Source organism: Neofelis nebulosa, chromosome 5 (assembly GCF_028018385.1).
Source record: "Neofelis nebulosa isolate mNeoNeb1 chromosome 5, mNeoNeb1.pri, whole genome shotgun sequence".
In the NCBI taxonomy this organism is placed as follows: domain Eukaryota; kingdom Metazoa; phylum Chordata; class Mammalia; order Carnivora; family Felidae; genus Neofelis; species Neofelis nebulosa.
In genome coordinates this window covers 151,768,349-151,783,080 of record NC_080786.1, presented here as the reverse complement: position 1 = coordinate 151,783,080, position 14,732 = coordinate 151,768,349, and the positions used below count along the sequence as shown (strand labels likewise).

The window sequence follows — 14,732 nt, the reverse complement described above, 5'->3', positions numbered from 1 at the left end:
CGGATGGACACAACCATTTTTAAGCGTATTACTTCTATCGCATTGAGTACATTCACTTTGTTGTGCATGTATCTTCCTACCCCGGAGCCCCATACCTGTGCCACACAAACCCCTGCCCCCCTCACCCAGTACCCGGTAGCAAGCACTCTACTTTCTGTCCCCCTCGATCTGACTACTCTAGGGATGTTACGTAAGTGGAATCATACAGTATCTGTCCTTTTGTGTCTGGCTTATTACACTCGGCAGAACGTCCTCAACGTTCATCCACGTGGTTGCAGGGGTCAGAGTTTCCTTCCTTTTCAAGGCTCGATAATACCCCGTTTGATGTCTGTCCCACATTTGGCCTGTCCGTTCATTTCAGTGGACGCTTAGGTGGCTCCCACCTTCTGGATGTTGTGAATAAGGCTGCTGTGAACAACAGTGTACAAATTACCTGTTTACACATGCTTTTCCTGCCCACTAAGCCGGGGCCTGATCTTCGATTATGCTGAGTTCAGTTGTTTGCCTTGCTAGACGCAGATTTAACCCAATGGGTCTGCTGGAGTGTGGTTTTCTTGACATCTACACTGGAAAGTGAGCCAAAGTGAAGCCCCTTGACCGCCCATTCACCCATTTGAAAACCTAAGAGAGATGTCCCCAACATCCCCTTCCCATCTTTCCCTCCTGTCCTTATCATTGCTACCTCTCTGGGAGGAAGTTTCGCCCCTTTTTCTGCATTAACCCAGCCCTCCATCTACAGCGCCTTGGACTGACCTCCACTCCATCAAACACCTCACTCCATCACTGCCCCCTTCCTCACAGGGGCAACGTCTCCACTTTCGATTCTTCTCAGCACACACACACACACACACACACACACATACACAAGGTCCCCATTCCATCCGTCCCCTCCTGCTGTCGGACTTTAAACACGCTGTGTATACTTCTCTTTTCTCACCCCCTTCCTGACAGATCACTCCTCAAACCACTGGAATCCGACGTTCGACCCCATCATCAGATGACACAACCCCCCCACCGGTTGGATTAGTTGGATTAGTTTCCTGTGGTGACCGCACAAGTCAGTGCCACGTGAGTGGCTTACAACAACAGAAATTTACTCTCTCACCCCGTCCTGGAGGTCAGAGTGCAGAATTACGGTGTCTGCAGGGCCACGCTCCCTCCGAAAGCTCTAGAGGAGAATCCCTCCTTGCCTCTCGCAGCTTCTGATGGCTGTCGCCGCATCACCTGAATCCCTGCCTCTGCCAGCACGTGGCCTTCTCTGTGTCTTCCTATGTCCTTTTCTTTCTCTTGCGGGGGCGCTCTAAATTCATTTGGGACCCACCCTGATCCAGTGTGATCTGATCTTCATCTTTACTTGAACTATATCTGCAGAGACCCGACCTGCAAATAAGATCACATTCTGAGGTTCGGGATAGACATGGGTTGGTGGTGGGGACGCGATTCAACCCACTACGCTGGTGAATCCCAATCGCCAAGCCCAATGGACATTGCTCTGTAGCTCTGTCTGAGCCACATTTGCTTTGGTTACTCAAAACTGAAACAGCTTTATGTTTCTTGCTGATATTTTAGATGCTAGGAGCACATTAAGAGAAAATTTCAATATAGAAAAATTGAAAGAAAGCAAAAACACCCACAAACGTACAACTCAGAGATTGATCGAACTAATATTTTGGATTACATTCTTCACACACACACACACACACACACACACACACACACACATTAATGCAAGATGGCAATCAATATATGCAAAGGACTATAATTTTCTTATTCTGCTTTTTCACTTAACACTGTGACACGCACAACCTGTCGGGTCAATAAACACAGGGGACCTGTGCATTCAGTAGACAGGTGCCGGGGTTTGCCATAAGCCAGGCACTTTTTCCAGGGTCTGAGATCCATCAGTGAATAAAATGCACGGATCTCAGACCTTGGGGAGCTCACCTTCTGACCGGGGACCAACAGACAGCAAGAAGTTCACATAATATGGGGCACCAGGGTGGCTCAGTCGGTTAAGCGTCCAGCTTCAGCTCAGGTCATGATCTCCCGGTTCATGGGTTCAAGCCCCACATTGGGCTCTGTGCTGACAGCTCGGAGCCTGGAGCCTGCTTCAAATTCTGTCTCCCTCTCTCTCTGTCCCTCCCCTGCTCGCACTCGGCCTCTCTCTGTCTCTCAAAAATAAATAAACATTAAAACAAATTTAAAATTTTTTTCTGGTGCACCTGAGTAACTCAGTCAGTCAGTTAAGCAACCAGCTCTTGGTTTGGGCCCAGGTCATAATCTCCCAGTTCGTGAGACCAAGCGCCACGTAGGGCTACATGCTGAGCGTAGAGCCTGCTTGGGATTCTCTCTCTCTCTCTCTCTCTCTCTCTCTCTATCTCTCTGCCTCATCTCCACTCACTCTTTTTCTCTCAAAATAAATAAACTTAAAAAAAAAACTTCACCTAATAACTAACCCCTTTGATGCCAAAAGTGAAAAGTACTACAGGAAAAGCAAAGCAAACAGTAGCACAAGAAAGAGCGACATTGAGTCCTGGGCAGCAGCAATTGCAATTTTAAAACGGGGAGGGGCTTCAGTTGAAGCTTCAGTAAGAAGGCGATCTTGACACGAAGAGTTGAAGACCCCCCAAAATACTGGAAAATCATTTTTAGCGGCCGCATAGTATTCCATCGATTATATCTGCAACAACATGTTCAACCAATGTTCGATGACAGACATTTAGGCTGTTTCCAAGTTTTCACTATTATGAGCAAGGCTGCAACATATCCGCCACGTTGCGACGTCATTTCCTTAGAAAAATGTCTAGACCCTGAATGGTTGATTCAAGGCATCCAATCATCCCAAATTGTGAGACCTCTTGTCACCTACCCTCCAGAACGATCTTTCCGGTTACACTGCCCAGAGAGCATATGAGTTCACAATCCCTCTGCCTCTCCCAACACACACACACACACACTCCACATACTACATTTGTCATTCAGTTCTAACTGTGCCAACGTCAGGGTAAAAAAAGAAAAAATGTTATTGTATTTGCATTGCTTTCACTTGGTTGAACAGTCCTGCCATATGCCTTTTAGCTCTGTGTATTTCTTCTCTTATAAACTCCTTATTCATTCCCTATGATCATTTTTTTTTCTGTGGAGGTATTTATTGCTTTTGTAAATTGAGAATATGTATGTTATGTGTTGCAAATATTTTTCCTGGTTTGTCTTCTTACTTTTTTAACAAACACTTAAAATTTTTATACTGACAAAAATACCAGCCTTTGAAAATAGTTTCTGGATTCCTATCATGGTTAGAAAGGCTTTCTCAACTCTTACAATTATAAAAATATATCTTCTACGCCTTCTGTAGGGCTTTTTTTTTTCTTGGCATTTAAATCCTTAATCCACTTGGAAGTTATTCTGATATAAGAAATAAGGAAGGGAAGGGACTCATCACTTCTCTTCCAAGTGGGCATACAGTTGTCCCCACAGCGTGTGCCGAGTCATGTCCCCTTTGCCTGTCCCTGGGCTGCAGTTCCACCTGGCTTCCTGCCCTGCTCTCTCCTCCCGCCCCTCACATGTCTCATCCCTTCCTCTGGTTCCTCTTCCACTTCTGAGCTCTTAATGAAATTCTTTTCCAGGAAGCATCCTCTATAATATTCCTCTATAGAAGGATATCTTTCCGTATCCTCTTTGAACTCCGTGCGATCTCCCCACAGAACTGTCGTCCGTCCCCGCAATGGCAGCCTCCCCTTGTATGAGCAGGTGACCTTCCAAACCCGGAGCCCAGTCCGGGTGACTGCTGAACGCCAGCCCCACACACCTGATTCCCCATCCTGCCCACTCCCCTCTGCAGTCGCCAATCTCCACATTATCATAATTCTGCTTCTTTTTTTGTTTTTTTTTTAATTTTTTAACGTTTATTTATTTTTGAGACAGAGAGAGACACAGCACGAACGGGGGAGGGTCAGAGAGAGAGAGGGAGACACAGAATCTGAAACAGGCCTCAGGCTCCGAGCTGTCAGGACAGAGCCCAACGCGGGGCTCGAACTCACGGACCGCGAGATCATGACCTGAGCCGAAGCCGGACGCTCAACCGACAGAGCCACCCAGGCGCCCCCATAATTCTGCTTCTTATTCGATCCTAAACCCTTTGCCACGTCTTCATCCTCATGACTGCTCCCTTCATCCAGCACCTAGCTGTTTCTGCCCGTGGGCACCCTGTCTCCAAAACTCAGCAAATCCAGCCGGTGGCCTCTTTTTGTGCTGCCCATGAGCCAAGATTCATTTTACGTTTTTGAGGCATTATAAGAAGCTTTTAAGAAACCAAGAAGAATATACAAAAAAGACACCTAGGTTGCCTACAAAGACTAAAATATTTACTATTGGCCCTTTGCAGGAAAAGTTTGCCAACACTTGCCGCTGGTCTATACTCCACGTGACTACCCTCCAGAAGGATCCTTCTAAAATAGCATAAAATATCGAATCATATCACGCCTCGTTTTAAGACCCATCTCCATAGCCTGGTACAGAGGCCTTCGGGGTCCAGCCGGGCTCTCATCCACTGCTCTCCTAGCTCCCTCCATTTCCCCCACACGTGCTCTATTCCAGAATCTCTGTCGTTCCCAAACAAAGCCGCTTCACGCCTTTAAGACTTTCACACGTGCTGTTCCTGCCTTGCGAGTGCCCCACCATTCCAGCTTTCGTCTATCAGGAAGCAAGCACACACTCACCACTTCCTTGAGCAAACCCATCCTGCTCTCCACCCAAGACAGATTTAGGTTTGAGCTTGCTGGTATCTTCCCAGTGCCCCTCTCCCTCATCTCCGTTTTCACATCATATTTTAATTTGTTGCTTGCCCCTGACCAGAGAAATTCCTTCCCAATGAGGTCTTACCAGAGCTCAGTAGCAGGCCTCACCTGGCAAGATGCCCTGCATTTTAAATTGCCTCCTTTATTCGGGAGTGCTCAAGCGAATGTACCACATTCTTTCGATTCAGGGGAGAAAACAAGGAAGTAAAGTAAAAGAAAAGCGAGCCGCATCTGACAGACCATCTAGGGACTCTCAATAACACAAGGACCGTTTGAGTAGGTCTTTCTTTTAAATTGTGGTAAAATACACGAAACATAGAATTACCATTGCAAACACTGCAAATGTACGATTCGGTAGCTTTAAGTACACTCACCGTGTTGTGCTACCGTGACCTCTGTCCATTTCCAGAATCTGGGGGATCATCACAAACAAGTCAGCCCCTCCCTCCCTCCCCCCAGCCCCTGGCAACCTGGATGGTGCTCCCTGTCTCCATGCGTTTGTCTGGCCTAGATACCTCACGTCGGTGGAATCGTATGATATTTGTTCTTTCGTATCGTTATTTCACCCAACATAGTGTTCTCAAGGTTCGCTCCTGTCATAGCATGTGTCAGAATTTTATCCCTTTTCAAGACTGACTAATCTTCCATTGTGTGGCGGGACCACATGTCGTTCATCCTTTCCTCTGCTGATGGACATTGAGGTGGTTTCCCCTTTTAGCTACTGTGAATAGCGCTGCTATAAACACGGGTGTGCAAGTTTCTGTTCGAGCCCCTGCTATCGGTTCTTTCGGGTTTATACCTAGAAGTGGAATGGGGGGATCACATGGTAACTCTACGCTTATTTTTTGAGGAACTTCTATGCTATTTTCCACAGCAGAGGCACCATTTTACGTCCCTTTCAGCAAGGCACCAAAGTTCCAATTTTCTGCATCTTCACCAACACTTGTTATTTCCCCTCCCCCCCCTTTTTTTTTTTTTTTTTTTATTTATTTTTGGGACAGAGAGAGACAGAGCATGAACGGGGGAGGGGCAAAGAGAGAGGGAGACACAGAATCGGAAGCAGGCTCCAGGCTCCGAGCCATCAGCCCAGAGCCTGACGCGGGGCTCGAACTCACGGACCGCGAGATCGTGACCTGGCTGAAGTCGGACGCTTAACCGACTGCGCCACCCAGGCGCCCCCCTCCCCCCCTTTTTTAACAGTCATTCTAATGGGTGTGAAGTGATAGGTTGGTTTTGATTTGCGTTTCCCTAATGACCAGTGACCTAGTCATGTTGAACATCTGCTCGTGCACTTGTTAAGCCATCGGTCTTTGGAAAAATGTCTGTTCTAGTCCTTTGCCCATCTCTGAATCGGGTTGTTTGTTTTTCTGCTGCAGAGTCGTAGGCATTCTTTATATATTTTGAACATTAGTCTCTTGCCTAAGATATGCTTTGCAAATATTATCTTCCACTCTGTACATTGTCTTTTCATCAAGTAGGTCATTTCTTTTTAGCTTTTACTTAAATTGCAATTAGTTAACATACAGTGTATTATTAGTTTCATGGGTACAACATAGTGATTCAACACTCCCATACATCACCCAGTGTTCATCACTACAGTGCACCCCTGAATTTTACCCATCCCCTCACCTCCCTCCCCCCTGGAAGCCATCAGTTTGTTCTCTATAGTTAAGAGCCTGTTTCTTGGTTTGCCTCTCTCTCTCTCTCTCTCTCTCTCTCTTATTCTCCCTTTGCTCATTTGTTTTGTTTCTTAAATTCCACATATGAGTGAAATCACATGGTATGTATCTTTCTCTGACTGACTTATTTCACTTAGTGTAACACTCACCAGTTCCATCCATATCGTTGCAAATGGCAAGATTTCATTCTTTTTGATGGCTGAGTAATATTCCATGGCGTATATATACCACGTCTTCTTTTTTTTTTTTTTTTTTTTTTTAAATTTTTTTTTTTTTTTTTCAACGTTTATTTATTTTTGGGACAGAGAGAGACAGAGCATGAATGGGGGAGGGACAGAGAGAGAGGGAGACACAGAATCGGAAACAGGCTCCAGGCTCTGAGCCATCAGCCCAGAGCCTGACGCGGGGCTCGAACTCACGGACCGTGAGATCGTGACCTGGCTGAAGTCGGACGCTTAACCGACTGCGCCACCCAGGCGCCCCTATATACCACGTCTTCTTGATCCATTCATTAGTCAACGGACATCATTAGGAGGTAATTTTTAATGAGGAAGTGACCATAATTCTGTGCCACTAAGGGTTCTCCTGAGCAGGTGACGCTGAATGAAAACCACCAGGAGGCTCACATCTGCTCCTTTTCTCTTCCACCTCGTTGTAACAGGTGTAAGGCCTCCCACACTCCTTTCTCTCGTGGAGACCGCTGGCCAGCCCCAGGGACAGCTGACTAGTTTTGTCCCACGGGTCTTGCCCCTCACCCCCCATAGCATTCTGTATCCCCACCGCTGCTGTCCCAACAGTGGGGGTTGAGTTATGATTTTTCTCAGATTCCTGAAGTCATACACCAGAAGGGTCTCAATGCCGTTTTGGAAAATTCCTTTTTTTTTTCCTTTTTGATGCTAAAAGTCATATAAACTATTCTAGAAAATTTGCAAAAATCAGAATATTTAAAAGAAAATTTTAAAGCCCCCATAAGCCACCCACTCAGAATTACCTACTAACATCTGTGTGTACTTCCTTCCAACTTTTGATTTTTGCACATGCGTTGGAGATCTCTCCTGTTTTCCTGTCGGGTTTTCCCCAAAGCATTAAAAACTCCTGAAGTACGTTCTGAACATTTCCCTCGGCAGGGGAAGCATCACCCACAGAACTCATACATAGTTTGAAATGTAACAATTTCCCAACAGGAGAACATCTCAACTGGCTTTATCCCCCAGACCCACATTTACTCTAAGCCAAAGTCCGGAAAAGCAACTCGTCAAGTAAATCATCAGGATGCTGGCGGTTGCTGCTGGGTCCCCTTGCACCCAGTAGGGCACGTCACAGGTGGCAGAGAGTTCCTCTCCATTCTCTTTGGTCCAACCACCTGCACAGAGGGGCGCGTGTCGTCAGTGGGTCTGAGCACCTGGCCGCTGCGCATGCCCGGCGGGGTGAGGGTCGGGGGGAGGCCCCAGGGCCAGTTTCTGAGCAGGGCAGTGGGGCGAGAAGCTAGCATCACGGGGCTGTGCAGCCCCCCCTCCCCCCCCCCCCCGCCCCGCCCAGGAGGAGAAAGGTCAGCTTTGCCACGTGCAGCTGCTCAGCGGCTCAAAATGCTCTGCAAATGCAATTCAGATCACCCCTCAAATCCACACCCGGGGTTTCAGGCAAGAAAAGAGCCCTTAAGAGCCATCATTAGCATTCCCTTCTCTACTTCGCCTGCTTGCATTTGCATTCCCGCTGAGGGTGCTGAGCCTTGCTCCTGGCTCGGAACTGGGAAGCCCCGCTCCCTGGTCCAGGGCTCCCCGCGATTGCTCTGGACACAGCCTGGAGGCTCGGCACCCCCCTTCTGCGCACTCCACACACCCTTCCTTATCGGCGCCCCTCTTCCTGCCCCTTGGGACTCCTACTCCAGTGTCTGCTATGCCCCAGCCCTCCCACACGTCCCCTGGCTCTTTGGTTTCTTTCACCCGTGTGCCTGCCCCCCGCGCCCTATCAAGCAGGAGGCCAGCCTTACCTCCCACTGCAGGAGGCAACATTCTCCTCTCCCCTCTCTGGCTCTCTGGCTGGGCCTAAGAATTAAGCGGACACTTGGGCTCCCGGGCGGTTCCGCTGGTGAAGCGCCCAGTCGATTTCAGCTCGGGTCACGATCCCAGGATCGTGGGGTCAAGGCCCGTGTCAGGGTCCAAGCTGGGCGTGAAGCCTGCTTAAGATTCTCTCTCTCTCTCCACCTCTCTCCTCTGCTCGCACTCTTGTGCCCTCTCGCGCTCGCTCTTAAAAAAGAATTAAGCCAACGTAGAATCACAGGAGAAAAGCACAACACGTGTACACGGGAGCTTCGCAAGAATACAGACAGGGAGAGTGACCGGAGCCGGAAGCTTCCATACCATTTAGACAAGGAAACCATCAGTGTGTAAAGAACTGGCAAGACAAGGGGGTTGGGTAATAAAAGGTAAAGGAGTGACCAGGAAGATGTGGGTTCGTTTAACGAAGTTTGTTTATACAGCCTTCCCAGCCCCCAATTCCCCGCCTCTGGTGAGGAGAGTGTCTCCCACCCGCTTGGCACAGGGAGGGCACCTTTCCCGTGGGAGATTCATCTCCTGCTTTCAGGAGGACGGGAGGGTCAGAGTATCCTTCTTTCGCTGGCTGTTTCATAAGTACCTTCAATTCAAAATAGTCAATATGCCAAAGTGGCATGTTTTGGGGGCGACCTGTTCTGAACCCCTTCACCATCTTCCCATGGATGCACCTTGCCCGCGTGCACTGTCTCACCTGCAGGGGCACCTTAAAGGCCACCTTCCCATCTCACCCCCCAGGAGGCTGGGCTATCTTTGTTTGACTACATTTTTATTTGTTTTAAAAAGGCTCTTGGGGCGCCTGGGTGGCTCAGTCAGTTAAGCGTCCGACTTCAGCTCAGGACATGATCTCGCAGGTCGTGAGTGCGAGCCCCGCGTCGGGCTCTGTGCTGACCGCTCAGAGCCTGGAGCCTGCTTCGGATTCTGCGTCTCCCTCTCTCTCTGCCCCTCCCCTGCTCACGTGCACACACACACACACTCTCTCTCTCTCAAAAATAAACATTAAAAAAAAAATTTTAAGCTCTTAAGTAGCATATGCATTTACATTTTGCCCAACACCAGACCCAAGCATTTGACTAACCACACGCTAGTTCATTATAGATGCTTAGATTCAAACATTCCATCCCGACTTCCTCTCTCCCTGCTCTTTCCCACACCAGCCCCTCCTCAAATCATGACACTTCTCTCCCCATGTCAGTAGTGCTGCCCTTAAAATGAGACCTAAGACTATATTTGATAATAGACACGACAGACATAACGGCCCAAACATTTTTTTTTCTTGTTTCTAGTCAGATGGCGGCTTTTTGCCACTAACTCCGGCCCCTCCACCTTCTGACTCCACCGTCCCCTGTAGAAAGGGCAGGGGCCTAGGAGAGGCTACATCCACTCTTTGAGGCTTTGACCCGGAAAGACCAGCTCCAGACCTGCCAGGACTCTGCACTGGCCACCTCTCAATACAAAGGAAACTGGGAAATGTGGTCCAGTCCTGAGCTAGAAAAAGAAGAAACAAACAAACAGAGAATGTGGAGGACCAACCAGCAGGCTCCCGGGAAGCTCCCAGAGCGTTTGTGTCTACTCACTCATTAGCCTTTCAGACAGGTTCCTCCAGGTCAGGATAGATGCCTGGATTTGAAGGTTATAGCCCAGCCAGAAAAGGCAGAAAAGCATCTTCAACTGGGGGCCCGGGGAGGAGGGTTGTAAGTTTCCTCTGTGACATTTGAAAGTATGAAATATCACTGAAGATTGTTAAGGGCCAATCGATATGACAAACCCTCTTCTTGGGGGGTGGAAGGACTGAAGGACTCAGGGACGCAAGGGCTCAGGGTGGCTCTGCACAGTCGGAGGGCTTACCTCCCCCCCGCCACCCCCTCCCCCCCACCCCGGATCAAGGCAAACCCCCACCTCAGGTTCAGTCAGGCCCTTGCATCCTGTAAACAAAGCCCCCCATCCCAGTGGGTTTGAGCCCTGAGTTTATCCCCCATGATGTCATATGGAGAGACTCCCAGTCAGGGCAAAATCAGCAGCGAGAGCTCAGGCGAGACCTTTCCGGGTCACAGATATCCCACCGGGTAGGGGTGCCGGCAGCGAGCAAAGAGAGGGCCTTGGCGTCCATCCAGATGCCCCACCCCCCTCCCTCCCATCCCGACCTCAGCTGCTTCGCTTTGACGCCTGTCCTGGTTTCTCTGTTCGAAGAAGAAAAAGAATAAGCAAAGTTTCTCTTTGACACATGAGGGCTATTGAGGGCAGTGATCTAAAAAGTCAAAGTTGTCAAACCAAACAGCAGCTTTTGCAGACCGGATGCTGTCTCTTCCTTGTGCTGCAATATGAAAACAGATCTATGGGATTGATTTTTAAGGAAACTAACCAACCGTGAACAAGGTTAATCCATAAGTGAAGTTGGTACCCCTCCCGTCCTATCCACAGCTATGTTCTTATTCAGATAAATGTTTTCGCAACAAACCGTGTTTCTCCTTTAACCCAGGAGAAAACGTAGTTACCGCAGAGAAAATGCACTGCGGACCCAAAGGCACAGAATGAAAGCCTGGGGAAAGAAAGTGCTGATGAAACTTTTAGAAAGCTTTAAAATCATTGGCTGAAAAAGTAATTTCATACAGTGGTTGATGTGTTTACTGGCAGCATCATTTCCAAATTTCCCCTTGCACTCAGATTCTAGAAGAGTTTTCCTAATGCACTGTTAACTAACGACTGTACCAAGGCATGAGTCATGACGGCCGTCGGAAAGGAAATAACCACGAGCCAAAACTGCAGATGTTACGTGTTGAGGCAGAAACCAAATAGAACGTGTAACACACAGAAAGACAGAGAACATTTCCCCACACCTTTTTTTAACCTGGGCATCAAATCAACCCTCAGAATATAATGCAGGCATCCTTACCAACCAAAACCAGAATTTTCATTCTTCAGCTCTGAAATTCGAGTAACAATTTAGAGAGTTCACTCAAAATTCTTGCCCCAAATGTAAGGAGAGTACCTGCTAGGAAAGTGCTGGCAGGCACGTAGCACATCCATCGTTCCGTTCAACTTTAGAACAACCCTATAAATCACATATCGTGATCACCATTTCGTCAATGTGGAAACTCAGGCTCGATGAAGCTGGATAGGGTGTTAGGTCTACCCAGGCTGCCATAACAGAAGACCAGAGTGCGGGGCGGGGCTGGAGGTTTAAGATCAAGGTGCTGGCAGGATTAGTGTCTGGCCACCTCGCGTGGGTTGGAAGACCTCTCTTCTTGGCTTGCAGATGGCCACCTTCTCATTGTGTCTTCACATGGCCTTTCCTCTGTGTGCACACCCCTGGTGTCTCTTCCTCTTCTTATAGGGACCGGTCTTATCAGGGTGCCTCCCTTATGACCTCATTTAATGTTAGTTATCTCTAAAGGCTCTATCTCCAAATACAGTCACAATGGGAGTTAGATCTTCAGTACAGATTGGGGTGGGGTGGGGGGCACAATTCAGCCCATAACAGCAAGCCCAAGAGCCTGCAACGGCTGCGGGGGCAGAATCAAGACTGTCTGAATTCAAACATTTCTTTATCCAGCGTGTGCTGGAGGCCACGTGGGAAGGCATCCCATGGAGGGGCTGGCTCTTAGAACTTGCTGGTAGGGAGACAGTTTCACAGCAGTAAGCTCTGTCCCTGTGGGAAGGGTGAGGGGGTACCTACACAAGCTAGATGGCAGGGCACAGGACTCCAGGTCAACCAAAGGCCCACCCAGAGATGCCAAATGAAAATGGCTTCATCTACTCTGGTAATAACTACACGAGTGCCGTGTACCATACACAGTGTGGTTTCCGTGACCCCAAAAGAACCAGAATTTCATTCAACTTTTCTTTTCTTTCCTCCAAACCACCAGCTAACGTCCTGGAGGGCGACTCCATGGACCAGGATGTTGAGAGCCCTGTGGCCATTCACCAGCCAAAGTTGCCTAAGCAGGCCAGGGACGACCTGCCAAGACACATCAGCCGAGACCGGACCAAAAGGAAAATCCAGAGGTACGTGCGGAAAGACGGAAAGTGCAACGTCCATCATGGCAACGTGAGGGAGACCTATCGCTACCTGACCGACATCTTCACCACCTTAGTGGATCTCAAGTGGAGATTCAACCTGTTGATTTTCGTCATGGTTTACACAGTGACTTGGCTTTTTTTTGGGATGATCTGGTGGCTAATCGCATACATCCGAGGAGATATGGACCACATAGAGGACCCCTCGTGGACTCCTTGTGTCACCAACCTCAACGGGTTCGTCTCTGCTTTTTTATTTTCGATAGAGACAGAAACCACCATCGGTTATGGCTACCGGGTCATCACAGACAAGTGCCCAGAGGGAATTATTCTCCTCTTAATTCAATCTGTGCTGGGGTCCATCGTCAATGCATTCATGGTGGGATGCATGTTTGTAAAAATATCACAACCCAAGAAGAGGGCAGAGACCCTGGTTTTTTCCACCCATGCGGTGATCTCCATGCGGGATGGAAAACTGTGCCTGATGTTCCGAGTAGGGGATCTTAGGAATTCCCACATCGTAGAGGCTTCCATCCGAGCCAAGTTGATCAAATCCAAACAGACCTCAGAGGGTGAGTTCATCCCCTTGAACCAAACAGATATCAATGTAGGGTATTACACCGGGGATGACCGTCTATTTCTGGTGTCGCCACTCATCATCAGCCACGAAATCAACCAACAGAGTCCTTTCTGGGAGATCTCCAAAGCCCAGCTGCCCAAAGAGGAGCTAGAAATTGTGGTCATCCTAGAAGGAATGGTGGAGGCTACAGGTAAGACGTGTTCCATGCTGGGGCATCTGTGGGATCAACGCTCTTTGTGAGTTGGCCCTGACTTATTTATGATGAAATATGAAAAACTGAACCTCCCTCACTATCGATATCACCCCTTCGTTTCATGACATAGTATATATACCTCTGTGTCCTCTAACCTCGCATAGCCACCAAGAAGTCTAACCATTTAGCTTTTTAAAAGCTTTTGGAGAATAAACTAATAAGTAATTTTCGAAAGCACTACGTACTATATTTTAAATTTCCAAGTGTTTCTGTAAGTTAAAATCTTATCTGTCTCTGAAGCGCTTTTAAATGGCTCTAAAACATTACCTGATTTAAATACTTGAGGTGATTTAATAGCAAGCCAAGAGGAAAAAGTTTAGCCTTCCAAAGGAAGGCTGACAAATTGCTTTAATAAAAGTGCAATTACACCCCTTCTTTGAGAGCCATTTGCAAGACCCGGGGCCCTGGCTCTTCTTTGATATCAAGTGAAAGCTGGGTGTCTTTCTGTATACTCTACCTGCTGAACCCCCAGCTGATATAATTACTGCAGTAAATAATCCTAACAGGAAAGGGGGAAAAAATTGAAGATCCGTTCATCACAATCCTATTGACCCTTCTGCTGTTAATGGCTGATCGTTGACGCGTTCTCGGGAAAACGATCTGTTCTCAAAATAGCGAAATGGTCTGTCTTTATTGAAGTCTTCACTCATATCTGAGTTTGGCACGTGTTATACATCCCAGCAGCAAAGCAGGTCCTGCCTACGTTTATCAGTAACATTCCACAAAATAGAGCCAGACATTCCGACTTAAGCTAAGAATAGTGCCCCACTATAAAGTATAAACCCGAATCCAAATGCATTATTTTCTTTCCTGTTCTTCGGAGTTATCGACAGTAGCCTTAAAATCCTCTTTAGATGTGCAAGCTGCATTTCTGTGCTTTGAAGTCTGCAGCCTGCGGTTCTGGGTTCGTTTCTATAATCTGAAAATGCACGGCCAACAGCCTGGCCCCAGATTCTTTTTCCACCCATAACCTGAGCTCAGTCATCCCTTGAAAGCCATCAGTCCCATGTTTCTGCTTCCCTGTACCCAACAGTAGGCAAGATCATTACCTCTAACTAACTTCTCTTGGAGCGGTGGCAACTCTCGCCGTTGGTTTTTTAAACGCAGCCAGCAATGAAAATGTGAGTAAAAGTCTTTGCGTGGGGCTCAACGGTAGGACTGTGCTCCTTTCCGTAGAACAAAAGGAACACGGACCACATTCGAAACTGGCTTTAAAGAATAACAAAATAATGCACGTGAAATACTAAGAACTGCACACGTGAACGGGTTACCTGCACCTTGAGCCTGACTCTCCCCGAGTACTCATGAGGCAAGGCTGTGTGGGGGGAGGAGGAAGAAGAGAGGGGAGGAGGGGGG

At 48.0% G+C, this 14,732-nt stretch overlaps 1 protein-coding gene across 2 annotated transcripts in view; it reads left to right on the top strand.

Annotated features, from left to right (window-relative positions):
- KCNJ6 (potassium inwardly rectifying channel subfamily J member 6) overlaps positions 1 to 14,732 on the top strand; it is a 266,632-nt gene that overhangs the window by 181,781 nt on the left and 70,119 nt on the right. For both annotated transcript variants that reach the window (XM_058731996.1, XM_058731995.1), the window contains one exon: positions 12,393 to 13,313. In XM_058731996.1, the coding sequence (XP_058587979.1) occupies positions 12,416 to 13,313 (898 nt within the window). In that variant the 5' untranslated portion in view covers positions 12,393 to 12,415. The remainder of the gene's footprint in view (positions 1 to 12,392; positions 13,314 to 14,732) is intronic.